The following is a 25,586-nucleotide window of genomic DNA, read 5'->3' as shown; positions in this document are numbered from 1 at the left end:
TGCACACAACCGTGTCTGTAGGCAGCATTATTCATAACAGCTAAAAAGTGGGGAAATCTAAATGTCAACTGATGGATGAATAAATAAAATGTGGCATGTCTGTATGATAAAATATGATTAAGTAACAGAAAGGAAGAAGCACTGGTACGTGCTACAGTGTGGATGAGCCTTTAAAACGACACTTCATTGAAAACATTTCATTCACGTGAAGCATCAAGAATAGGCTAGTCTACAGACAGGACGTAGATTAGTGGTTCCCCCTCATGGCCCAGCGGTAAAGAATCTGCCTGCCAACGCAGGAGGTGTGGGTTTGATCTCTGGGTCAGGAAGATCCCCTGGAGAAGGAAATACCAACCCACTCCAGTAGTCTTGCCTGGAGAATCCCATGGAGAGAGGAGCCTGGCGGGCTACAGTCCACGGGGTCGCAAAGAGTCGGACACGACGGAGCGACTAAACAGCAGCAACGACACGACCAGAAGGAGGAAAACGAAGAGTGACTGCTAAGAGGCACGGCGTTTCCTTTGTGGGTGATGACCATCGTGCAGAGTTGATTGCGGTGACGGCTGTGCAGTTCTGAATATGCAAAAAGCCATTGAATCATGCATTTTAAATAAGGAACTATGTTAGGTGAATTATATCTCAAAAAAACTGCTGTAATAAAAATTGAAGAGCAAAGGTAATGTCCGGATCTACTGTAGACTTTGAGGTTTGCAGCTCTGGAGATGAAGAATTCCAACTCTTGTGTAACAGACGTTCTAAAATTCACTGAAGAGTAAAACATATCACGTATTCACATGCGACCTTGGGGACTCATGGACGGTTCTTGAGCTGGGAACCACTTTTGGCTCTTTTATTGCCAAGTTTTGTGATGAGCAGCTTTGGAATGGAAGAGGTTCTAAGAAGGAAAAAGAGTTTAGATGCACCTACCTACTTTGCAGTGCTACAGAAGTGAGCTGCTTGTTGGAATTTTCTCTTACGTTTCTCATAGAGTATTAGCTACTTCTGTGGGAGCTCATGTTCTGCGAGTCTCCTTGGTAAAATTTCATTTGAAACTACAGGAACTCCTCTGCTGACCGACCGTGGCTGCTCATAATGCTTCTTGGCCTCATGTTTCCTGGATCCCATGGGAAATCTTGGCAGAACACCCTGTTATATGTCAATACTTCCCTTCACACTGACTTTTCTTTCTGTTGTCATTTTTTACGTCCTTTCTTCTTGTCTTGCAGAGGGACCCTCCACGCCTTTCTCTGAGTCTAACCTCTCTCCTCTGTTGATCTCATCCCATCCCTGGGGATCGCACCCCACCATCGCTGGGCGTTTCTCTGGTGTCTGTACCCCACTGACTTCTTTTCTTGGCTGGATTGTTGCCTAAATTTCCCATCATTTTTTAGAAAGTAGTAACAAATGTACAAAAAACCCCCAAACTTTCCTTAGATCCTGGTTCGTTTCATAATATGCTGGGTTCTTATTTTACCCCCACAGTAACTTTTATTTTTTGGAAAGTCGGTGTCTTTTCATAATTTTCTTAATGTGTATTTTGATAAAGAGCCTGAGGTTTTAAACTTAGGAACTCTGTGCTAAAATTAGGTCTAGAACATATCATTCCTAGAACAATTCCGAGCGGGAGTCAAGGTAAATTGGATGTGGTCGAGCAGAAGTGGCAAGAGTGAATGTGGGCATCTTAGCAATCAGCATTTATTTCATTTTTGAATGGTAAGGTTTCCGGCTGATTTAAGAGGCTCAGTGACCGTGAACGTTTAGTTTAGCCTGAGACTGGTGAATCCTCTGACAGGAAGTAAGAAGCATGAGGTTGAGATTCCTGTCAGGATGCGGGGATCAAGGAATCTGCTGGTGGAGTAGGAGCCCCCTTCTGTGATGTCAGCAGGAGCCACTGCCACACACGCACACACACACAAGTGTCCCTAAGACACAGTGTTGTGCAGACAGGAGCCACAGTCTCAGCTCTGAAGCAGTCACCGACACCTCCTCCAGTTGGTCAGTCCCTCAGTCAGGTCCGACTCCCCGCGACCCCACGGCTGCAGCACGCCAGGCCTCCCGGAGTTCACTCAAACTCATGTCCATCGAGTGGATGCCATCCAGCCATCTCATCCTCTGTCGTCCCTGTCTCCTCCTGCCCTCAGCCTTTCAAGCATCAGGGTCTTTTCCAATGAGTCGGCCCCTGCTAAAAGTCATTTATGGGAACAGGGAATAGGCTCATCAGTTTCAACAGAAATCCCCTCAGGGGACGGGTGTTAGTTTGTAAACACACTGCCAAGCTCTCTCATAGTAGAAAACTTTATGACATTAACCATAAAGCTGGTGATCCCAGTGGCTCAACGGTAAAGAACCCACCTGCCAATGCAGGAGACGCGGGCTGGATCCCTGGGTCAGGACGATCCCCTGGAGGAGAGCACGGCAGCCCGCTCCAGTGTTCCTGCTGGGAAATCCCGTGGACAGAGAAGCCCGGCATCACAAAGCTCCATGGTGGTCGCACAGAGTCTGACGCGACTTAGCAAGTAAACAGCAGCAACAGTAAAACTGGTGTAGTACTCCTGTCAGACACCAGAGGACCATGGATGGAGATAAGAACCTACTTTACAGACAGAATGCTTTCCATTTTAGCATCAGCGGAACTGAAGTCCAGAAAGGTTAAAATACCTTGGGCACAGTCCATGGCAATATAGCTTTTCCGTGGAAACTGGCTCTCCCGATAGAACTAGGTCGCTTCACGTTAGTTCCTGTAAACTGCTTTATAGCCTGGACATAGAGAAGTCTTGACATAGAAGCAGAAAGTGTGTCCAGGGAATTTAATCCAGGAGTTCTTCTTTTGCATTCGAATTTTATGTATCGTCCCGAAACACTTCAGCAAGAATCCTTCTACAAGTCAGTGGGTGAAGAGCACTCGGGGCTTCCCAGGGGCTCAGTCATGAAGAATCTGCCCGCCGACGCTGGGTCGTGAGGAGTCAGGGCTGACTGAGCAACTGAGCAGCAAGAGTGCTCGTGGCCCAAGGATGAGGTGCGATGTGTCCTCTGGGAAAGCTGACTGTCTGTCCGTCCGTCTGGACAAGGTTGTTGTGGCGGAGGAAGTAAAGCTAACCCCGTGGAGCTGCAGCGATCACTAGCTGTGCCTTGGATGCTGGTCATTCTCAGCAAGTGTTAGATGCATGTATGTTATTCTCACGAGTTCTACCCGTTAATAAGAAAGCACCTGCCTGCCGCATGGGTGGACCTGGACATGATCATACTCAGTGAAGTCACCTGGAAAGAGAAAGGCAGATACCGTGTGTTATCACTTCTGTGTGGAATCTAAACTTTGACACAAATGAACTTAGCTGTGAAACGCAAAGAGACTCACAGAGAGAACAGACCTGTGGTTGTCAAGGGGCTGGGCGGCGGCGGCGGGATGGATTGGGAATTTGGTGTTTATTAGCTGATGCAAGGAGAAGGCAATGGCACCCCACTCTGGTCCTCTTGCCTGGAAAATCCCATGGACAGAGGAGCCTGCTAGGCTGCAGTCCATGGGGTCGCAAAGAGTCGGATACAACTGAGCGCCTTCACTTTCACTTTTCACTTCCATGCATTGGAGAAGGAAATGGCAACCCACTCCAGTGTTCTTGCCTGGAGAATCCCAGGGACGGGGGAGCCTGGTGGGGTCGCACAGAGTCGGACACGACTGAAGTGACTTAGCAGCAGCAGCAGCTGATGCAAACTGTTATATGCAGGATGAATAAAGAACAAGGTCTTACTATATAGCACAGGGAACTATATTCAATATCCCGTAATAAACCACAATGGAACAGAATATGAAAAAGAATGTATATATACGTGTGTGTAACTGAATTGCTCTGCCAGATGGCAGAGATTGACAACATTGTAAATCAACTACGTGTGAGTGCTAAGTTGCTTCAGTCGTGTCTGACTCTTTGCGACCCCATGGACTGCAGCCCACCAGGCTCCTCTGTCCATGGGATTCTCCAGGCAAGAATACTGGAGTGGGTTGCTGTGCCCTCCTCCAGAGGATCTTCCCAACCCAGGGATTGAATCTGCATCTCTTATGTCTCCAGCATTGGTAGACGAGTTATTTACCACTAACGCCACCCAGAAAGCCCAAATCAACTATACTTCAGTAAATAAATTAAAACAACAACAAAGAAAGCATTTGTCCAAAATAGCAGTGTACCTGAGCTGGCAACTTTCAATATTTTTTTAATTCAACACATTTTATTCAGTGGTCCTGCCTGTGTTTCGGAGAAGGCACTGGCACCCCACTCCAGTACTCTTGCCTGGAGAATCCCATGGACGGAGGAGCCTGGTAGGCTGCAGTCCACGGGGTCGCAGAGTCGGACATGACTGAGCGACTTCACTTTCACTTTTCACTTTCATGCGTTGGAGAGGGAAATGGCAACCCACTCCAGTGTTCTTGCCTGGAGAATCCCAGGGATGGAGGAGCCTGGTGGGCTGCCGTCTATGGGGGTCGCACAGAGTCAGACACGACTGAAGTGACTTAGCAGCAGCAGCCTGTGTTTGCTGTTCAGTCCCACCAAGCTGTTGATAGATATTGGTATTCTCATTTTAAAGTTGGAGCTTAGATTAATAACTTCTCAAGATCTTGCAGCTGATGAACACGATGGCTTGGTCCCTTCCCACGAGGCCTCTTTCTTCTCAGCACCATATTGAGTTGTTTTCTGATCTAACCGGCTAATTACATATAGATGCTAGTGGGCACTGCGCTCAGGTCTTCACCCTGCTCCCCAGTGATAAAAACCTGTGAGAACCGCCATCTATTATATGCAGTTGAAATCAATCCAATACAGACTTGCGACTTCAAGAAAATCTTATAAAATTAGTATTTCCAGAGATCATTATAAATCATCTCCTCGAATTTTTGGTCAGCCATTAAAACCAATTTGGAGAAATTGTAGAGTTAGCTGTGTATAAGACATCATGGGGCAAAATTTCAATTTATATCTTTCTCTCCCATTTCTGATCACATAACTTCCCTGATGGCTCAGTGGCAAATAATCCTGCCAAAAGATGTGGTTTCCATCCCTGGCTTGGGAAGATCCCTGAAGAAGGAAATGGCAATCCACTCCAGTATTCTTGCCTGGAGAATCCCATGGATGGATGAGCCTGGTGGGCTACAGTCCATGGGGTCGCAAACGGACACAACTGAGTGACTTCACTTTCACTTTGAACATCGCAGGGATTGGACACCAACCCGCATCTCCACCCACCCCCTCCACACAGTCAGAAATCTGCAGACTACGGTCTCTGCCTCAAAAACAAAGGGACTGATAAGTGCAGGAATTGATAAACCTGGGGCAGAAGTGCAACAAGCCCTAGTTCTTCTGATTCCATGTGTTGTGAACTCTGAGCTCAAACTTTCCCCCAATTAAAGAACTATAAAATGAAAATACAGACACCATACTTATTGGGGAAAAAAATCCACTTATAGGTGGATTTATGAAATTCAAACCAGTGTTATTTAGGGGTCCATGTGCGGGCGCGCTAAGTCATGTCCGACTCTTTGTGACCCCATGGACTGTGGCCCTCCAGGCTCCTCTGTCCACAGGATTCTCCAGGCAAGAATACTGGAAATTCCTTCTCCAGGGGATCTTCCCAACCCAGGGATCAAACCCACATCTATGTCTCCTGAATTGGCAAGTGGGTTCTTACTGCTAGCGCCACCTAGGAAACCCTTTATTTAGGGGTCAGCTGTACTTTTTTTTCTTTTTTGTTATTAGTCTTAGAGAAGAACTGATTTATGTGTTTCAAGGTGACTGCCTGGAACAATTTCTAGACGTGTTACCAAGACTAGAGAACTCTACTTCTTTGGCACCCTGAGTTTTGGCCCCGCCTGAAGCAATATTTGTTAATAGCAGTGAGATAAGGGCCTGAGTCCTTCTGTAGAGCTGTGGAATTTTCCCTCAAGGGTTCCAGGAGGATCTGAAATAGCAATGAAACCTGAGCAAATGTGCATAAAAACACGTTTGCTTTCTCTTTTCAGAAAACCTCACATTTAAATTTTGTGGTTTTCTCGAAGCTATGTCATATTCTTTATTTTTTAATCAACCATCATGAATCTCTAATCAGAAAAATATCACCAGTGGGAGATGCACTAAGCCAGCAAAGGATGCTGCAGAACAGAAGTTGTCTTGCCAGGCTGTGGTTTGTAAAACGTAACTCAAAAACGTCCAGCTTCCCTGGAGAGGAAGGTGAGGGATATTGCAGAAGGAGCCGTGGGCCAGAGGATCTTCCTGAGTTTGTTCAGGCTGGAGGGCTGGAGTGTCAAGCTGCGGAATCTTGCTGTGTTTTCCGAGATTGTTTTGGCCCTCGTTTCTTTACCGTCTTGTTTCTTGCTGGCACGGGACGTGAAGAATTTCAGAATGTGCCACAGGCCTGGGGAAAGCGTGTATTTCTTCCTTGGCATCGAGTTAGAAAGAAACGAAAGGAAGTCAGCATCATCTCCTTTGTTCCAGAGAAGGGCACGCCCCGCCCCCCCGCTCCCCCAAGGACCATCTACAACTACCTGTTTCTTTCTGTTGGCACTGAATTCCTTAACTTTGTTCTGCCCCCTCGCATCGTCAAGTTAAGGCCTTGTAGATGTTACTCGAATCCCGGGATTGGCAGGCTCCCAGTTTCTACTGCCGCCCTTGATGCAGACACACAGGTTCCTCAGGAAGGCCGGCGGCAGAAGCAGTTGAGAAGGAAATAGAGTGAAAATGAGGTGGTGAAAGAGAGATAGCAGAAGGGAAGCAAGAAATGCGCTTATGAGAGAGCATGGCGGCTCGGGTGTAGCAGGAAGGACACTGGATTGTTTCCGTAAATACTGAAAAGGCATTAGTGGAATTCAGCATCCGTTCCTAACGTGTTAGAAGGCAAACCTTGTTTACTGGGCTTCCCTTTACTGCACTTTGCAGATACTGCAAGTCTTACAAATCGAAGGTTTGTCGCAACCCTGAGTCAAGCACGTCTGTTCTTGCTATTTAGTTGTGTCTGACTCTTTTGTGACCCCACGGAAAAGCGGTGTCAGGCTCCCTCCAGAGGCTCTGGGATAAAGAAGCCACTCTTTGCCTCTTCTTTCTGTTCCTCTTTTTCAACTATTAAAAGAGAATTTTCTGTGATTCAGTAGCTATTCAAGAAAATCTTTCTATTTTGGAAAGTTTCAATCATAGTCAAAGATAGACATACAACGAACCATCATATATTTATCAGTCAGCGTTGACAATTACCAGCTATTTGATCTATAGGAAACCCCACCCCAGTCACATACTATTTTGAAGCTTATCTTGCATGCTCAGTCGCTAAGTTCTGTCTGACTCTTTGTGACCCCATGGACTGTTATCCGCCAGGCTCCTCTGTCCATGGAATTCTCCAGGCAAGAATACTGAGTGGGTTGCCATGCCCTTCTCCAGGGGACCTGCGTCTCCTGAGTCTCCTGCTTTGGCAGGTGAAATCTTTACCACCCGCACCACCTAGGAAGTTTGTCTTAGAGTTGTATTGTTTCACTTGGAGACTTCCAGTATTTATCTCTAAAGTATAAGTGAGATATTTAAACCTAGCCGGAATGAAGTATGCAGTTTGGAAAGATGAGACTCATTGCTACGTGTCTTTGGCAGCTGCCTTGTTTTTATTGAAAAGCGGTGTTCTTCACACCCTGTAACTGCACTTCCTTTTGATGAGACTCATGAATGAAGCAGTGGGTGAACGAGGAAGGAGATGGGCACGGATGCGGGGGTTCCCCGCCGAAGCCCTCGCCCCACCCCTGCCTTCCCGGGGCCCCAGACCACAAGAGGGGTGGTGCTCGGCTGCCATGTCCTTTTAGGTTCTTTCAAGAGCACAGAGTCAGCACCAAATGGTTAACGTGACAAAGCGCATACTTCAGCTCCACCAGGTCTGCAAAAAAGAGCTTCAGTCACGAGCCTGGCGCTGTAAGGAAACTCTCCTGAGCCCTTCACGCTTTGAACGTCGGCCCTTTTCTGAATGAGCGGACGGTGCGGCTCCGTCCGCGCTGGTTTTCCTCCTGGGACACGGCCAGAGGTTCTTGGTGTCCTTGGCTGGTTCTCCGTTCAGTCCTCATTCTCTCGAGCTGTTCTCGCCTTGGCTGCCTCCCACTCTCTTTCCCTTCTTGTTTCCTCGCTGGTCTCAGCTCTTCTGCTTCTCTCTCTGCCACCTCCCCCCACAGGCCCCGCCCGTCCACTCTGAAGCTCCAGGTGCCGGTCTGAAGCCTGACTCGTGTCCCTGCAGTCCTCTGTCGTTGCTGCTGTTCAGTTGCTCCGTCGTGTCTGACTCTTTTTGACCCCGCGGACTGCAGCCCGCAGGCTTCCCTGTCCTCCACTCTCAGTTCAGTTCAGTTCAGTCGCTCAGTCGTGTCCGACTCTCCGCGACCCCATGAATCACAGCACGCCAGGCCTCCCTGTCCATCACCAACTCCCGGAGTACACTCAAACTCATGTCCACAGAGTCGGTGATGCCATCCAGCCATCTCATTCTCCGTCGTCCCCTTCTCCTCCCACCCCCAACCTTTCCCAGCATCAGAGTCTTTTCCAGTGAGTCAACTCGTCGCATGAGGTGGCCAAAGTATTGCAGTTTCAGCTTTAGCATCAGTCCCTCCAATGAACATCCAGGATTGATCTCCTTTAGAATGGACTGGTTGGATCTCCTTGCAGTATAAGGGACTCTCAAGAGTCTTCTCCAACACCATAGTTCAAAAGCATCGATTCTTCGGCGATCAGTCTTCTTCACAGTCCAACTCTCACATCCATACATGACCACGGGAAAAACCATTGCCTTGACTAGATGGACCTTGGGTGGCAAAGTAATGTCTCTGCTTTTTAATATACTATCAAGGTTGGTCATAACTTTCCTTCCAAGGAGCAAGCGTCTTTTAATTTCATGGCTGCAATCAGCATCTGCAGTGATTTTGGAGCCCAAAAAAACAAAGTCTGACACTGTTTCCACTGTTTTTCCATCTATTTCCCATGAAGTGATGGGACCAGATGCCATGATCTTTGTTTTCTGAATGTTGAGCTTCAAACCAACCTTTTCACTCTCCTCTTTCACTTTCATCAAGAGGCTTTTGAGTTCCTCTTCACTTTCTGCCATAAGGGTAGTGTCATCTGCATATCTGAGGTTATTGATATTTCTCCCAGCAATCTTGATTCCAGCTTGTGCTTCTTCCAGCCCAGCGTTCCTCATGATGTACTCCGCATATAAGTTAAATAAGCAAGGTGACAATATACAACCTTGACGTACACCTTTGACGTACACCTTTTCCTATTTGGAACCAGTCTGATGTTCCATGTCCAGTTCTAACTGTTGCTTCCTGACCTGCATACAGGTTTCTCAAGAGGCAGGTCAGGTGGTCTGGGATTCCCATCTCTTTCAGAAAGTTCCACAGTTTATTGTGATCGACACAGTCAAAGGCTTTGGCATAGTCAATGAAGCAGAAATAGATGTTTTTAAGCAAGGTGACAATATACAACCTTGACGTACACCTTTGACGTACACCTTTTCCTATTTGGAACCAGTCTGATGTTCCATGTCCAGTTCTAACTGTTGCTTCCTGACCTGCATACAGGTTTCTCAAGAGGCAGGTCAGGTGGTCTGGGATTCCCATCTCTTTCAGAAAGTTCCACAGTTTATTGTGATCGACACAGTCAAAGGCTTTGGCATAGTCAATGAAGCAGAAATAGATGTTTTTCTGAAACTCTCTTGCTTTCTCCATGATCCAGCGGATGTTGGCAATTTGATCTCTGGTGCCTCTGCCTTTTCTAAAACCTGCTTGAACATCTGGGAGTTCACGGTTTACATATTGCTGCAGCCTGGAATGTAAGGTCCATGAATCAAGGCAAATTGGAAGTGGTCAAACAGGAGATGGCAAGAGTGAACGTCGACATTCTAGGAATCAGTGAATTAAAATGGACTGGAATGGGTGAATTTAACTCGGATGACCATTGTATCTACTACTGTGGGCAGGAATCCCTTAGAAGAAATGGAGTAGCCATCATGGTCAACAAAAGAGTCCGAAATGCAGTATTTGGATGCAATCTTAAAAATGACAGGATGATTTCTGTTCGTTTCCAAGGCAAACCATTCAATATTACAGTAATCCAGGCCTATGCCCCAACCAGTAATGCTGAAGAAGCCGAAGTTAATCTGTTCTATGAAGACCTACAAGACCTTTTAGAACTAACACCCAAAAAAGATGTCCTTTTCATTATAGGGGACTGGAATGCAAAAGTAGGAAGTCAAGAAACACCTGGAGTAACAGGCAAATTTGGCCTTGGAGCACGGAATGAAGCAGGGCAAAGGCTAATAGAGTTTTGTCAAGAGAATGCACTGGTCATAGCAAACACCCTCTTCCAACAACACAAGAGAAGACTCTACACATGGACATCACCAGATGGTCAACACCAAAATCAGATTGATTATATTCTTTGCAACCACAGATGGAGAAGCTGTATACAGTTAGCGAAAACAAGACCAGGAGCTGACTGTGGCTCAGATCATGAACTCCTTATTGCGAAGTTCAGACTTCAATTGAAGAGTAGGGAAAACCACTAGACCATTCAGATATGACCTCAATCAAATCCCTTATGATTATACAGTGGAAGTGAGAAATAGATTTAAGGGACTAGATCTTATTGATAGAGTGCCTGATGAACTCTGGACGGAGGTTTGTGACATTGTACAGGAGACAGGGACCAAGACCATCCCCATGGAAAAGAAATGCAAAAGAGCGAAATGGCTGTCTGAGGAGGCCTTACAAATAGCTGTGAAAAGAAGAGAGGCGAAAAGCAAAGGAGAAAAGGAAAGATATAAGCATCTGAATGCAGAGTTCCAAAGAATAGCAAGGAGAGATAAGAACGGCTTCCTCAGTGATCAATGTAAAGAAATAGAGGAAAACAACAGAATAGGAAAAACAAGAGATCTCTTCAAGAAAATTAGAGATTCCAAGGGAACATTTCATGCAAAGATGGGCTCGATAAAGGACAGAAATGGTATGGACCTAACAGAAGCAGAAGATATTAAGAAGAGGTGGCAGGAATACACAGAAGAACTGTACAAAAAAGATCTTCACGACCAAGATAGTCACGATAACGTGATCACTGACCTAGAGCCAGACGTCTTGGAATGTGAAGTCAAGTGGGCCTTAGAAAGCATCACTACGAACAAAGCTAGTGGAAGTGATGGAATTCCAGTTGAGCTATTTCAAGTCTTGAAAGATGATGCTGTGAAAGTGCTGCACTCAATATGCCAGCAGATTTGGAAAACTCAGCAATGGCCACAGGACTGGAAGAGGTCAGTCTTCATTCCAATCCCAAAGAAAGGCAATGCCAAAGAATGCTCAAACTACCGGACAATTGCCCTCATCTTACACGCTAGCAAAGTCATGCTCAAAATTCTCCTCCACTCTCAGAGTTGCTCAAACCACGACCATCGAGTCGGTGATGCCATCCAACCTTCTCATCCTCTGTCACCCACTTTTCTTCCTGCCCTCAATCTTTCCCAGCATCAGGGTCTTTTCCAACGAGTCATCTCTTTGCCTCAGGTGATCAAAGTGTTGGAGGTTCAGCTTCAGCATCAGTCCTTCCAATGAATATTCAGAGTTTCCTTTAGGATGGACCGGTTTGATCTCCTTGCTATTGAAATTTATCTCGAAAGTCTTCTCCAGCACCACAATTCAAAGGCATCATGATGTTCTTTAGAGCTCAGCCTTCTTTATGGTCCAACTCTCACATCCGTATATGCTGCTGCTAAGTCACTTCAGTCGTGTCCGACTCTGTGTGACCCCATAAACGGAAGTCCACCAGGCTCCCCCGTCCCTGGGATTCTCCAGGCAAGAACACTGGAGTGGGTTTCCATTTCCTTCTCCAATATGTGAAAGTGAAAAGTGAAAGGGAAGTCGCTCAGTCGTGTCCGACCCCCAGCGACCCCACGGACTGCAGCCCACCAGGCTCCTCCGTCCATGGGATTTTCTAGGCGAGAGTACTGGAGTGGCTTGCCATTGCCTTCTCCAATTCCGTATATGACTACTGGAAAAACACATAGCTTTGGTTATAGAGACCTTTGTTGGCACAGTGATGTCTCTGCTTTTTAATATGCTGTCTAGGTTTGTCATAGCCACCCTCCCAAGGAGCAGGCATCTTTTAATTTCTCCCTTAGCACATCTGAATTGGAGCTCCTCTGCCTTCTTCCACCTCCCACCCCACTGGCCTGACTTTCCTCTTTTACTTAATTTTATCTAGATGGGGAAAAGCCAGGTTGCAACTACACCTTAGCTCCTGATCTTCTCCACCTCTTATCCAGGAGATGACCAGAACCCATAGTTTTGCTTCTGCAGAGTTTAAGCAGCTTATTTATGAGTCAGCATGCTGTGGTCTCTGCTTCATTTCTTGGGTCTATTGCTTACTCTGTTCATGGGCAAGGAATGGGGTCTGGCTTTGAAGAGCTCATGTTTGAGTGGAAGAGATGGGTGAGTAGGTAGATTCAGTCAGTCAGTGAAAGAAAGACAAGACAGGCTGCCATAGAGGGGACATTCTGACTCGTTCTTATTTCAAAATATAAGCACGGATACAGAAGGGAGACAAGAAACTTCTATTTAGTGAGCACCTGTTACGTGCTGGACTTCTTCACATCACTTGCACCAGCTGAATCTCTTGGCCGTCAGAGTCGACACCTCCAGTTTGTAGGTGTGGAAACTGAGTTTCAGAAGCATCCTCAGGGAGACTTCCTTGGTGGTCCAGTGGCAAAGACTCCGAGCTCCCAATGCAGGGTGCCCGGGTTCGATCCCTGGTCTGGAAACTAGAACCCACATGCCGCCCACTAAGAGTTTGCCTGGTGCAACAAAGATCGAAGATCCCATGTTCCCCAACTAAGACCCCGTGCAGTGAATTTAGTTAACAAAAATAACAAATATTTAGAAAAAAAGAGAAACATCCTCAAGGTCCCAGTATTAAGTGGTCCAGCTCGGATTTAAAACGAAGTCTCACTTCTGTTCAAGGTTGTTTTATTTCTACTCCGTTCTGTGCTATTTACACACACTTCGATCTTCACCTGAGACTCACAACATTGTTAATTGGCTATGAAAGTGAAAGTGAAGTCACTCAATCGTGTCCGACTCTGTGCGACCCCATGGACTGTAGCCCACCAGGGTCCTCTGTCCATGGGATTTTCCAGGCAATAGTACTGGAGTGGATTGCCATTTCCTTCTCAAGGGGATCTTCCCAACCCAGGGATCAAACCTGGATCTCCCGCATTGTAGACACTTTACCATCTGAGCCACCAGGGAAGTCTGGTGGCTAATTTGCTATACTTTTGTATAAAATAAAAAGCTTAAAAAATTATTTTTTAAGAAGAATTTATTTATAGGGTAGCAAGGGAGAAGACTCTTGAGAGTCTCTTGTACTGCAAGGAGATCCAACCAGTCCATTCTAAAGGAGATCAATCCTGGGTGTTCATTGGAAGGACTGATGCTAAAGCTGAAACTCCAATACTTTGGCCACCTCATGCGATGAGTTGACACACTGGAAAAGACTCTGATGCTAGGAAAGGTTGGGGGCGGGAGGAGAAGGGGACGACATAGAATGAGATGGCTGGATGGCATCACCGACTCTGTGGACATGAGTTTGAGTGAACTCCGGGAGTTGGTGATGGACAGGGAGGCCTGGCGTGCTGTGATTCATGGGGTCGTGGAGAGTCGGACACAACTGAGCGACTGAACTGAACTGAACTGAACTGAAGGGAGAAACAGACATAGGGAATAGACTTATGGACATGGGGAGAGGGGAAGAGAGGGTGGGATGTTTGGAAAGAATAACATGGAAGTTTACATTACCATATGTAAAATAGATAGCCAATGGGAATTTGCTGTATGAAAAAAATTATAGTTGATATACAATATTATATTAGCTTCAGATGTACATCGCAGTGGCTCGGTATTTCTAGCATGTACTTTTTCAAAGAAAAAAATTGAAGCCCTCAGTACTAAGGTTCAAAACAGTTAAGAACAACGAATATTCTGTTCACAAATACAGACACTGTGGAAGCACTGCACAAAATTGCCCTCGTAATGGAACATTTATGGGGCGGTGGATAAGAAAATTAATAATGCATAGATTCGGAGACGAACCCATCTGTGCAGAAGCGAACGGTTCGAGGCTGTCAGCAAAGGTGTGAGGAGCTTAATAACCGAAGACGGTCGTGGCCAGAGCGGGCATTTTAGATGAAAACAGTGGACGGCCACAGAGTCGCGCTGAGTCGTGCTCGGAGCCGGCGGGTGTGCGCGCCGCTTCCTAAGGCGGCGCCGCGGGGTCTGGGCAGATGGGGCCGGGGCGTGTGATGGGGGCGCGGGTTCGAGCAGGCTGTGTTCCGTCGGTTGGAGGGCTGGGCCGTCGCGAGCACAAGGGCCTGCTTGAAAGGAAGACGGCCGCGTGTCTGCAGGGAGCTGCGCAGCTCTCCTCGCCTCGGTCCTCTGCAGTTCCGGAGACACTCGGCACCCTGGTTGGAGCCTCCGGGGCGGGTGGGATGTAGTGATGCCGTCGGGGAGGGGTGCTTTCTGTGCCGCTTTGTGTCGCCGGCGTTCTCACCGCGCTCCCTTCGCTCTGCCCTGCTCTGAGTGGCTTTGCATCCGATCATTGCGATTTAATGACATTCACTGACACTTCTTCGCTGGTTTCAGCGCCAGCCGCCCTTGGAACTCAAGCCTCATATACAAGTATGAAGGTGAGGGCAGCCAAGGCCTTCAGGTTGCCAGTTCCTTGGCTGGAAATCCCATTCACGTTGGGAAACAGATTTTTAAAATACATCTGGTGCAGGGAGCAAAGCCACCCTTTTGTGAGGCTGGGTCAGTGATGGTAAACCCTGCAATCACGCCCCACCAAGCCCCTCACCCCGGCCAAGCTGGCCTCATGGTGCCATCCTCTTGCTGTTGGGGTTGGCCCTGAAGCAGGCTCTTCTGTTTTATGTCGTAAGGCTCATGAGAGGAGCCCTTTGTGCCCAGCTTCACTGAACCGGTGCTGAGCAAGAGGTCTGTGTACAGCTTCGTGCAGTACGGTCAGAGCTGGTGAACATTTCTGTGGCTTGGTAAATGTTTTCTAAGTATTGGCAAGATATTTTTATTCCTTTTTTTTTTTCTCAATTCTTTCCCAATGCCATCTTGCTCTGGGCTGTGATCATCAGGACCCAACTTTGGTTTAAGATGAATTTTGCAAATATATGTGTGTAGTGGGACTACAATATTTTCTGAGAAGACGGGTGTGGGCGGGCCACTGGCTGATGTAAGATGGGGCCACATATATTTGCTCCAGCAGGCCAAGGAGATTTTTTTTTACCCTCTGCAGACTGAACCAGTTCAGAGGACACAGCTGGTTGAGATCTGCAGAAACGTACAGAATTCTAGTCTTCTGAGAAGGCTGATTACCAGCATGCAACATAACCTGGAGCCTCTTTTCTGACCTAGCTTTCATTTCTGCTTTTGCATATCAAGCAAAAAGACCATTTATCACAGTCGGTCAGCTTGTTTTATTATTCATTTTGCTCCCTCTGGTTAAGTTTTAAAAAAACACAGTGTTAAATGTTAGAGTCAGGTTGGTTGGCAGCCTTGCGAAGGGGAACAGATTGCTTTGAAGTAAACACAGCTGGAAGCGGACGGCATATTGTGTCCCTTTCTTCTAAGAAATGAAAGAGGCATTTATAGAAAGGCGGCAGAGTGCTGGGCTCTCCAGGGTCACTTGGTCGGCTTATCCCTCCCAGCCTGGCTGATGATTAACGTCACACCTTGGTCGTCCAAAGGAACGCGCGCGTCTCCCTCCCTTGCTGAAGTCGGAGCTTCTCGGAAACAATGAACTTGCAGAGGTTTAGGGCGATGGGAGCTGGAGGAGGGTGGAGCCTCTGCAGCTCTGTTTCTCTCGCTCAAGTGTGGTCTCGGGAGCTGAGTGAAAATGCCTGCTGTGAGGTTTTCTGCGGCTCCTGCTTTTTGCAGCGTTGAAAACTGCATCAGAGTCGCGTCTGCTGGTCTCTTACTGGATTGCTCTTCCAGCGATGGGCAGGTAAGTGAATCATGGAGTGTGGCGTGTGCCTTTGTGAGTTTTCTTTTTTTTTGATCTACTTTTAAAACATGAAGGCAGGGTGTTTTCTGATGGTGCAATTCAACCAGGTTTTGTTTGTCCAAAAGCATTTTGGAATGCTTCTTCTAGTTTTTGTCAGAGGAGAACCTGGGGTGGGGGGCGATCTTCTTTTCCTATGCCTAGAAGACTTTATTGTTGTTTTGGCCATCTCTTTCTTTAATCTCTGTGCCAAAAGTGATTTTTTTGGTTTTTGTTTTTTCCCTCTTTCTTTCCCTCTTTCTTCATATGATGATTTGGTGGGTTTCAGTTTGGGTCAATTGCTGTTAAGGAACCAACTAATCATTCATTGCTGTGATGTAATAATTCATTGGTATGTTAAAGTTTTCCAAAGGTGTTTTTCTCCATAAACAGTTATCTTTCTTGACGTCTATCTAGTAAGAGGTGAGTTAGAAACGAAGCGGAGAGATGTAGGAACTGAGTCAGGAATGAGGAGAGTAATCCTGTTTGCTCAAAAGACATCTGGAGAGGCTTTTTCACAGGCAAGATATGCTGTAGTTTCATTTTGTTTTGTTTCATCTGGGAGGACTTCAGGGCTGTATCAGTTGGGATCGGTCACCTGTACTGGAATCTGTATGTCGTGATCCAGACAAGTCACATTTGCACTCCTCCCCAGAGTATCTCGGGTAAAATAGCCTTCACTGTGTATTTAGCTGAGGCCCACGGATGGGAATTGTTGGAATCAAGCCATTATCTCACGATCAGATCTAGCGTCGGCATCCTTCTGGCACACACTACAGCTCTGTGTTGTCAGGAACTAGCTCAGTGACATGTGCTAAATGGCCATAGGCGCTCCAGGAATAGGGAAGTAAATGGTGAGGTTTGAATTCTTAAAAAACGTGTAAGGAAATCTAAATGAGGAGAGAATTGAGACGACCTGCTGCGATGAAGGTGGCTCTGAAGGGCTTTCTGTGGCAAATATTGTATATTAACGTGTATATGTGGAATCTAGGGGAAAATGGTAGAGATGGTCTCACTTGCAAAGAGGAGATAGAGACACAGCCATTTGTACGCGGGGGTGGGCGAACTGGGAGACTGGGACTGACACATAGGTTGCCGATTCTATGTGTAAAACAGGTAACTAGTGAGAACCTGCTCTGGCACAGGGACCTCTATTCGCTGCTCCGTGGTGACCCGAATGGAAAGAAAATCCAGAGAAGAGAGGACGTATGTAAACACACAGCTGGTTCACTTTGCTGAGCAGCAGAAACTGACACAGCATTGTGAAGCAACTGTGTTCCAATAAGAAAGGCTGTCTCTGTTGACTACCTGGCTTGTTGCTTCCTGGCTTTATACACTTTGGCAGAATTAATCTGGGCTCTGGATTTTGAAGGCACAGAAAGAAAGGTCTCACCATATTGGGCTATGAGATAACACAGGCAATTCTTGTATGAAATCTTTATTTTTAATTAGAGGGTAATGGCTTTACACTATAGTGTTTGCCTCTGCCATACGTCACCATGAATCTGCCACAGGGGTACACCTTTCCCCTCCTTCTTGACCTGCCCCCACCCCACCCCTCTAGGTTGTCACAAAGCACTGGCTTTGGGTCCCCTAATACAGCCAGTTCTGTTCCTGAGTGTCCGCAATGACTTCTTTTCTTTAATGAGACTGTGCAGATTGTTTCTTGAAGTGATCATAATTATTATTCCATTGCTCTTTCTTGTGTTATCCCATGGTTCTTGCATCAGTCTGGTAAGGTAGGTGTTGATGTTACTATTAATACACCACATTACAGTTGAGAATAATAAGGGTCAGATGAAAAGTGGCCCCGGAGGTCTCTTTGCACGTGGAGAAACCAGGCTGGTTTTTGCAGACCCAGAATCCCATACTTCCTCTCTTCATTCTCTCGGGTCCCCTCTACACTTCATCCAGTGGGGAATGGAGGAAAAGCTGCCACGTGGGTGTTTGGGGACCTGGATTCTGATTCTGGCCAGGCCACTGGGGGGACTGTCTAATGGTGAGCAGTCCTTGAAGTCTGCAGCTGGTGTTCCCCTGCAAGGAGGACATCAGGATTTGATGTCTTCAGTTTCTGCGCAGCCTCAGCATCTCTGTGTAGGGCCTTAGTCAGGGCTTTTGTTGGCCCTGTAGTGCCCCCCCCACCCCAGACAGAGAAGAGGTGAGAGAGAAAGCCAACCTGTGCGTGTTCCCTCCAGCTCTGCTTTGGGCTCTCCTGCCAAGCCCGAGAGCCCCGGGCGCTCCTTAGGTGGGAAAACCCTGGGTCCCCACAAGCTGACCTGTGCGTGTTCCCTCCAGCTCTGCTTTGGGCTCTCCTGCCAAGCCTGAGAGACCCGGGCGCTCCTTAGGTGGGGAAACCCTGGGTCCCCACAAGCCGACCTGTGCGTGTTCCCTCCAGCTCTGCTTTGGGCTCTCCTGCCAAGCCCGAGAGACACGGGCGCTCCTTAGGTGGGGAAACCCTGGGTCCCCACAAGCTGACCTGTGCGTGTTCCCTCCAGCTCTGCTTTGGGCTCTCCTGCCAAGCCCGAGAGACCCGGGCGCTCCTTAGGTGGGGAAACCCTGGGTCCCCACAAGCCGACCTGTGCGTGTTCCCTCCAGCTCTGCTTTGGGCTCTCCTGCCAAGCCCGAGAGACACGGGCGCTCCTTAGGTGGGGAAACCCTGGGTCCCCACAAGCCGACCTGTGCGTGTTCCCTCCAGCTCTGCTTTGGGCTCTCCTGCCAAGCCCGAGAGACCCGGGCGCTCCTTAGGTGGGGAAACCCTGGGTCCCCACAAGCCGACCTGTGCGTGTTCCCTCCAGCTCTGCTTTGGGCTCTCCTGCCAAGCCCGAGAGACACGGGCGCTCCTTAGGTGGGGAAACCCTGGGTCCCTACAAGCCGACCTGTGCGTGTTCCCTCCAGCTCTGCTTTGGGCTCTCCTGCCAAGCCCGAGAGACACGGGCGCTCCTTAGGTGGGGAAACCCTGGGTCCCCACAAGCCGAGTTGCTGTGGTCACTTCTTGCTCAGTCGCTCAGTCGTGTGCCACTCTTTTGGGCTCCATGGTCTGCACAGCGCCAGGCTTCCCTGTCCTTCACTATCTCCAGAGTCTGTTCACACTCGTGTGCATCGAGTCGGTGATGCCATCCAGCCATCTCATCCTGTCGCCCTCTATCTCCTGCCGTCAGTCTTTCCCAGCATCAGGGTCTTTTCCAGGGAGCCAGTTCTTTGCATCAGGTGGCCACTGTGTTGGAGCTTTAGCTTCAGCATCAGTCCTTCCAGTGAAGCTTCGGGGTGGATTTCCTTTAGGACGGACTGGTTTGATCACATCTTGAGCTGGCATTTCTTAGCCTGTTCTTGTAAACTCATCAACAGAACTGTTGGAGCCCAGCTCTCTTGTGGTTTCAGCCTAGGGACAACGAATCCATCGATTACGTTCCCATCTGGCTGGCAGAGAAGGGACAGCCTCCTTGCATGAACCCTTCTGTTATCTTAATCCTTTTTGGAACAGTGCAAAAGTAAATAAAGATTGCTCTCCCGTTCTCCAGGTGTTGTAACTGGTGGCAGGTGGCTGAGAATGGGCAGGGCGGGGCAGTGGGGAGGGTCATTTTTGTTCTCCCTGCAGGGTTTACTCCATCCGCTCATCACAGATCTTCAGACAATGTGGTGTGCTGAGAGAGGTGGGACCGCATTTGACTGAGATCTGTCATCACTGTTTCTTAGTCACTCAGTCGTGTCTGACTCTTGCGAGCCCCTGGACTGTAGCCCGCCAGACTCCTCCGTCCATGGGATTCTAGGCACGAATACTGGAGTGGGTTGCCGTTTCCTCCTCCAGGGGATCTTCCCAACCCAGAGATTGAACCTGCGTCTCTTGCATTGGCAGGCAGATTCTTTACCATTAGCCACCAGGGAAGCCCTGATGGACATAATAAAGGGAAACCTGTAACAGACACCACCTACCATTGTTGCGTACAAGAAAGGAAAAAGGAGGCTGGGATGCCGAACTCCCAGCGAAGAAAGACAGGCAGGTCTCGCTGGGTAAAGAGAGTTGGCACCCTTCAGGGGCCTCTCATGGGCTCCAGGAAGCCCTCACCCGCAACCTCGGTCTGCACTCGTAAGTTCTGGCCCGCCTGGCAACTGCGCCTCGTCACTCACAGCCTTCCTGGTGGGAAGCGGGGCTCTGAATGCGGGGATGGGACGCGGGCTCCCAGTTCCGTCCTTCCTCTGCTGCCATCTCTGTGCCTGCTCTCACGCTGTGATTTTTGTAGACGTTAACGTTATCCTTCCATCTTTCCCTGTAGGCAAGAAGCGAAACCCTGGCCTTAAAATTCCCAAAGAAGCATTTGAACAACCTCAGACCAGTTCCACGTAAGTTGGCAAGATTGCCGTCGTAATCCAAATGCTTGTGCTTCACAGGTTTCCGGGGAATGGGGGTTCCTTTTCAGAAGGATGGGTAATGCTTTGACTGGGGAGGTAGTTTGTCAGAAAGGAGAGCCCTCTGAAGCAGGGAAGCCAAGGACTTTTACTGTTCTGAGACCTGAAACGGTTGTAGTCGGTCAGTCTGTATGGAACGGGCATCTTTGAATTTAGTTGCTAAAAATTTTACAGCCGTGTTTGGCAGATGGCTTGTTGTTGCTCTTCAGTCGCTAAGTCGTGTCTGACTCTTGTGACCCCGTGGACTGCAGCCCACCAGGCTCCTTTGTCCATGGGATTTACCAGGCAAGGATACTGGAGCGGGTAGCCATTTCCTCCTGCAGGGGGTCTTCCCCACCCAGGGATGATTGAACCCACGTCTCCTGCATTAGCAGACAGATTCTTTACCACTGTGCCGCCGGGGAAGCCCTGGCAGATGGGGTCTTAAATAAATTCAGAAAGGTCACTGGATGGGAACTTTTTCCTTTTCCATTTTATCTGAGTAAACCCCTGAGGGAGCCACCACTGTAAACTTTGGGTTGGGTAGAAAGGTGGTATTTGGTGAGGACTCAACATCCTGTACTTGGATCCTGTTCCATATGAACAGAAAGCAAACGTGAGGTACAGGATCACAGCATATGAGCTAAGCCATGGGTCCAAGGCCCTGAGACGTCCCAAGCCCTGGTGAAGCGGGAAACCTACTCCTGGAGCCTCCCTCTTTCTTTGTCTCTCTGCATTGGGGGGAGGGTATTGCCTAGCTGGGGGCAAGGTCAAGTGAAAGTCGCTCTGTCGTGTCCAACTCTTTGCGACCCCGTGGACTCCATGGAATCCTTCAGGCCAGAATACTGGAGTGGGGAGCCACTCCCTTCTCCAGGGGATCCTCCCAACCCAGGGATCAAACCCAGGTCTCCCCCATTGCAGGCGGATTTGTTACCAGCTGAGCCACCAGGCAAGCCCAGCTCGGGGCAGGTCCACATCAAAGCATCTACAGGGGAGGAAAGGAAATTCCAAGAAAAAAATTATAGCAGAGGGAGCATAATAGCCATTCCAATGGAAACTTAAATTAAAAAATAATGATACATTACTTTGGCTAAGTTGGGTCTTAGTTGCGACAGGTGAAAAGCATTACAAGCCTGCTTCCCAGGTGACACAGCGGTAAAGAATCCGTCTGCCAGTGCCGGAGATGCAGGAGATCCGGGTTCAATCCCAGGGCTGGAAAGATCCCCTGGAGGAGGAAACGGCAGTCCGCTGACTTTGTGGGGCTGACGGACGTGCTCCCGGGACGTGCTCCCGGGACGGGGCTCGTCTGTGCGAAGGGATTTTCTGCAGTCTCTTCTCCATCTCTGTCTTGTTGCTTCCTGATTATCATGCAGATGGAATCATGCATTTCCTTTCGGAGACGGCCTTTCTCTTTCAAGCATCATTCCCTTGAGGTTCATTTGAGTTGCTGCATGTACCCACAGATTATTCTGTGTTATTGCTGAATGCCACTCCATGGGGTGGATACACCAGTGTGTTAAAGCCGGCAGCCTCGAAAGCCTTTGAAGGAGATACAAATAGTTTCTGGTTTGGGGCTGTTATAAATAACTGTGCTGTGAACATTCCCGTGTAAGTTCTTGCATAAAAATAAGTCTTCATTTCTCTGGGGTGTATGCCCAGCTGTGCAATTGTGGGTCGTATGGTAAGTCCATTTTTAGCTTTGAAAGAATTGCCAAGTATTTTCCAGAGTGCTTGTACCAGATTACATTCTTACCGAAAACATGCGAATGGCCCAGTTTCTGCCGAGAACTGTTGTTCAGTTTAACCGTCCTGGTAGATGGACTGTGTCGCTGTGGCGGCGATCTTCTTTCCTCGGATGGCTGCTCACACTGAGTGCTTCTGGCGTCTGTTTCCACGCGCCTTCTTCAGTGAGAAGGCTATGCACTTACTTGTCTGTTATCCAATCAGATCTGTTTTTAGTGTTGAGTTTTGAGGGTTCTTCCTGTGTCCTCGATGCAGAGAGTTTGTCCGGTGTGTGACTCAAGAACAGCGTCTCCCAGGCATAATGGTTCTTTCCATCTCTCTCTGTTGATGAAGCCCAGCCTATCAGGTTTTCCTCCTTTGAGTTATGTTTTTGGTGACAAGTCCAAGAACCCTTTCCCTATGCTTGGGTCCTAAAGATTTTCTCCTCTATTCTTTTCTAGAAGTTTATAGATTTACATATTAAAGTCTGTGATACACTTGGAGTTTAATTTCTGTACAAGGCATGGGGTTTCAGGTGGGCTCTATTTTTTAGCCAATGGGTTTCACTGGCTAAAGTTGCTTCAACACCATTTGCCGAAAAGACTATCCCTCCTCCACTGAGTTGTTTTTGCTCATTTTTAAGATATTAATTGGGCATATTTGTGTGCATCTGTTTCTGGGTTTTCTGTTCTGCTCCACTGATCTCTGGGTCTGCTCCTCCAGTGAGAACTGGACATGGAATAACAGACTAGTTCCAAATTGGGAAAGGAGTACATCAAGGCTGTATACTGTCACCCTGCTTATTTAACTTATATGCAGAGTACATCATGAAAACACTGGGCTGGATGAAGCACAAGCTGGAATCAAGATTGCCGGGAGAAATATCAATAACCTCACATTTGCAGATGACACCACCCTTATGGGAGAAAACGAAGAAGAACTAAAGAGCCTCTTAATGAAAGTGAAAGAGGAGAGTGAAAAAGTTGGCTTAAAGTTCAACATTCAGAAAACTAAGATCATGGCATCCGGTCCCATCACTTCATGGCAAATAGATGGGGAGACATTGGAAAGAGTGGCTGACTTTATTTTTTTGGGCTCCAAAGTCACTGCAGACGGTGATTGCAGCCATGAAATTAAAAGACGCTTACTCCTTGGAAGGAAAGTATATTAAATAGACAGCATATTAAAAAGCAGAGACACTACTTTGTCAACAAACGTCCGTCTAGTCAAGGCTATGGTTTTTCCACTGGTCATGTATGGATGTGAGAGTTGGACTATAAAGAAGGCTGAGCGCAGAAGAATTGATGCTTTTGAACTGTGGTGTTGGAGAAGACTCTTGAGAGTCCCTTGGACTGCAAGGAGATCCAACCAGTCCATCCTAAAGGAGATCAGTCCTGAATATTCATTGGAAGGACCGATGTTGAAGCTGAAACTTCAATACTTTGGCCACCTGATGTGAAGAACTGACTCATTTGGAAAGACCCTGATGCTGGGAAAGATTGAAGGTGGGAGGAGAAGGGGACAACAGAGGATGAGACGGTTGGATGGCATCACTGACTCGATGGACATGGGTTTGGGTGGACTCCAGGAGTTGGTGATGGACAGGGAGGCCTGGGGTGCTGCGGGTCATGGGGTCGTGGAGAGTCGGACACACTGAGCGGCTGAGCTGACCGACTGACTGACTGACCGGCTGCCCCGCTGCCTGTGTCACTCTGTCTTGACTTCTGCTATAGATTAAACCCTAATATTGGGAAAAGTGATTCCTCTCACTTTGTTTTCTTTTTCAAAGCTATTCTGGTTATTTTAGGGTTTTCATCTTTTCCTGTTAGTTTTAGAATAAGCTTGTCTCTATCTTCAGATAAACTCACTGAGATTTTTGGTAGGAATTGTGTTGACCCATGGAGAAGGCAATGGCACCCCACTCCAGTACTCTTGCCTGGAAAATCCCATGGACGGAGGAGCCTGGTGGGCTGCAGTCCATGGGGTCGCGAAGAGTCGGACACAACTGAGCGACTTCACTTTCACTTTTCACTTTCATGCATTGGAGAAGGAAGTGGCAACCCAATCCAGTGTTCTTGCCTGGAGAATCCCAAGGATGGCGGAGCCTGGTAGGCTGCCGTGTATGGGATCGCATGGAGTCGGAGACGACTGACGTGACTTAGCAGCAGCAGCAGTAGCAGTGTTGACCCAAGAGATCTGTTGAGGGAGAATTGGCATCTTTATCTCACTGTCTTTCAATCCATGAGCGTGGTAGATTTCTCTGAGTATTTAGATTCCCTTTGATTTCTTCGATCAGTATTTGATAGTTTCATCATACAGATTCTCTGCATTCCGTTTTATTAGGATTTTTACCTAAGTGTTTATTAGGATTTATACCTGTTTCTTTTTTTTTTGAAGCAATAAAAATTGTTTTCAATTTAAAAATTTTGATTTCCACTTTAGAAATTTAGAAAGGCAATTTATGTAAAAAAATATTTTTATTTATTTGTTGTGCTGGGTGCTTGTTATGATGTGTGGGATCTAGTTCCCTGACCAGGGATCAAACCCAGGCCCCCTGCATTGGGAGTGTGGAGTCTTAGCCACTGGACCACCGAGGAGGTCCCTGCAATTGATTTTTGAGTTGATTGCATACCCCGTGACCTTACTAAACTCAGTTATTAGCTCCAGGAATTTGTTTGAGAGATTTCTTACGGTTTTCTGTGTAGACAGTCATACTTTCTGTAAAAAGACTGTTTTATTTGTTTCTCTTCTGTTAGTTTTCAACCTTGGTTTTCTTACCTTATCTTAGTGGCAAGAATGTTCAGTCCTGCATCAAATAAGATTGCTGAGAGCAGGGTGACTTGCTTAGTTTTCCATCTTAGAGAGAAAGCATTTAATCTTCCACCATTAAGCATGATGTGAAGTCCTCATAGACGTTGTTTATGAGGTTGAAGAAGTTCCTCTCTGGTTGAAGTGTACTCCACCAGAATTCAGTTTTCATCATGAATTTTGTTGAGTGACTTTTTGTGCATCAGTTGATGTGATCTTGGAGTTTTGTCCTGTCGATATGTATTACTTTGACTGATTGTTTAGAAGTATGCATATTTGTTCAGCGTTGTGGAGCATCAGTTGGGGCACTTGGCTCTTCATCGCCTGTGTGGGATCTTCCTGGTCGTGTACTGACTCCGTTGTGGCATGCAGGCTCTGTAGTTGTGGCCCTTGGGCTTAGCTGCTTCATGGCAGGTGGGGTCTTAGTTCTCCCACCAGGGATTGAACCCACATCCCCCGCATTGAAAGGCGGATTCCTAACCACTGGACCACCAAGGAAGTCCCAAATTGGTTGATTTTTAAAATATTGAACTCACCTTGCATACCTAAAATAATCCCACTTGGTTTTGGTATACTATATTTTTA

At 47.5% G+C, this 25,586-nt stretch overlaps 1 protein-coding gene across 2 annotated transcripts in view; it reads left to right on the top strand.

Moving 5' to 3' along the window:
• The window catches only part of MAP2K6 (mitogen-activated protein kinase kinase 6), a 127,984-nt gene that overhangs the window by 56,966 nt on the left and 45,432 nt on the right, over positions 1–25,586 (top strand). For both annotated transcript variants that reach the window (XM_055408708.2, XM_055408709.2), the window contains exon 2: positions 20,360–20,426. In XM_055408708.2, coding sequence (XP_055264683.1) covers positions 20,360–20,426 — 67 coding nt within the window. The remainder of the gene's footprint in view (positions 1–20,359; positions 20,427–25,586) is intronic.

This window comes from Moschus berezovskii, chromosome 20 (assembly GCF_049115385.1).
Source record: "Moschus berezovskii isolate FMDL1 chromosome 20, NW_MosBer_1.0, whole genome shotgun sequence".
NCBI lineage: Eukaryota > Metazoa > Chordata > Mammalia > Artiodactyla > Moschidae > Moschus > Moschus berezovskii.
The sequence above is the reverse complement of the archived record's forward strand: the minus strand, read 5'-3'. Positions and strand labels throughout refer to the sequence as shown.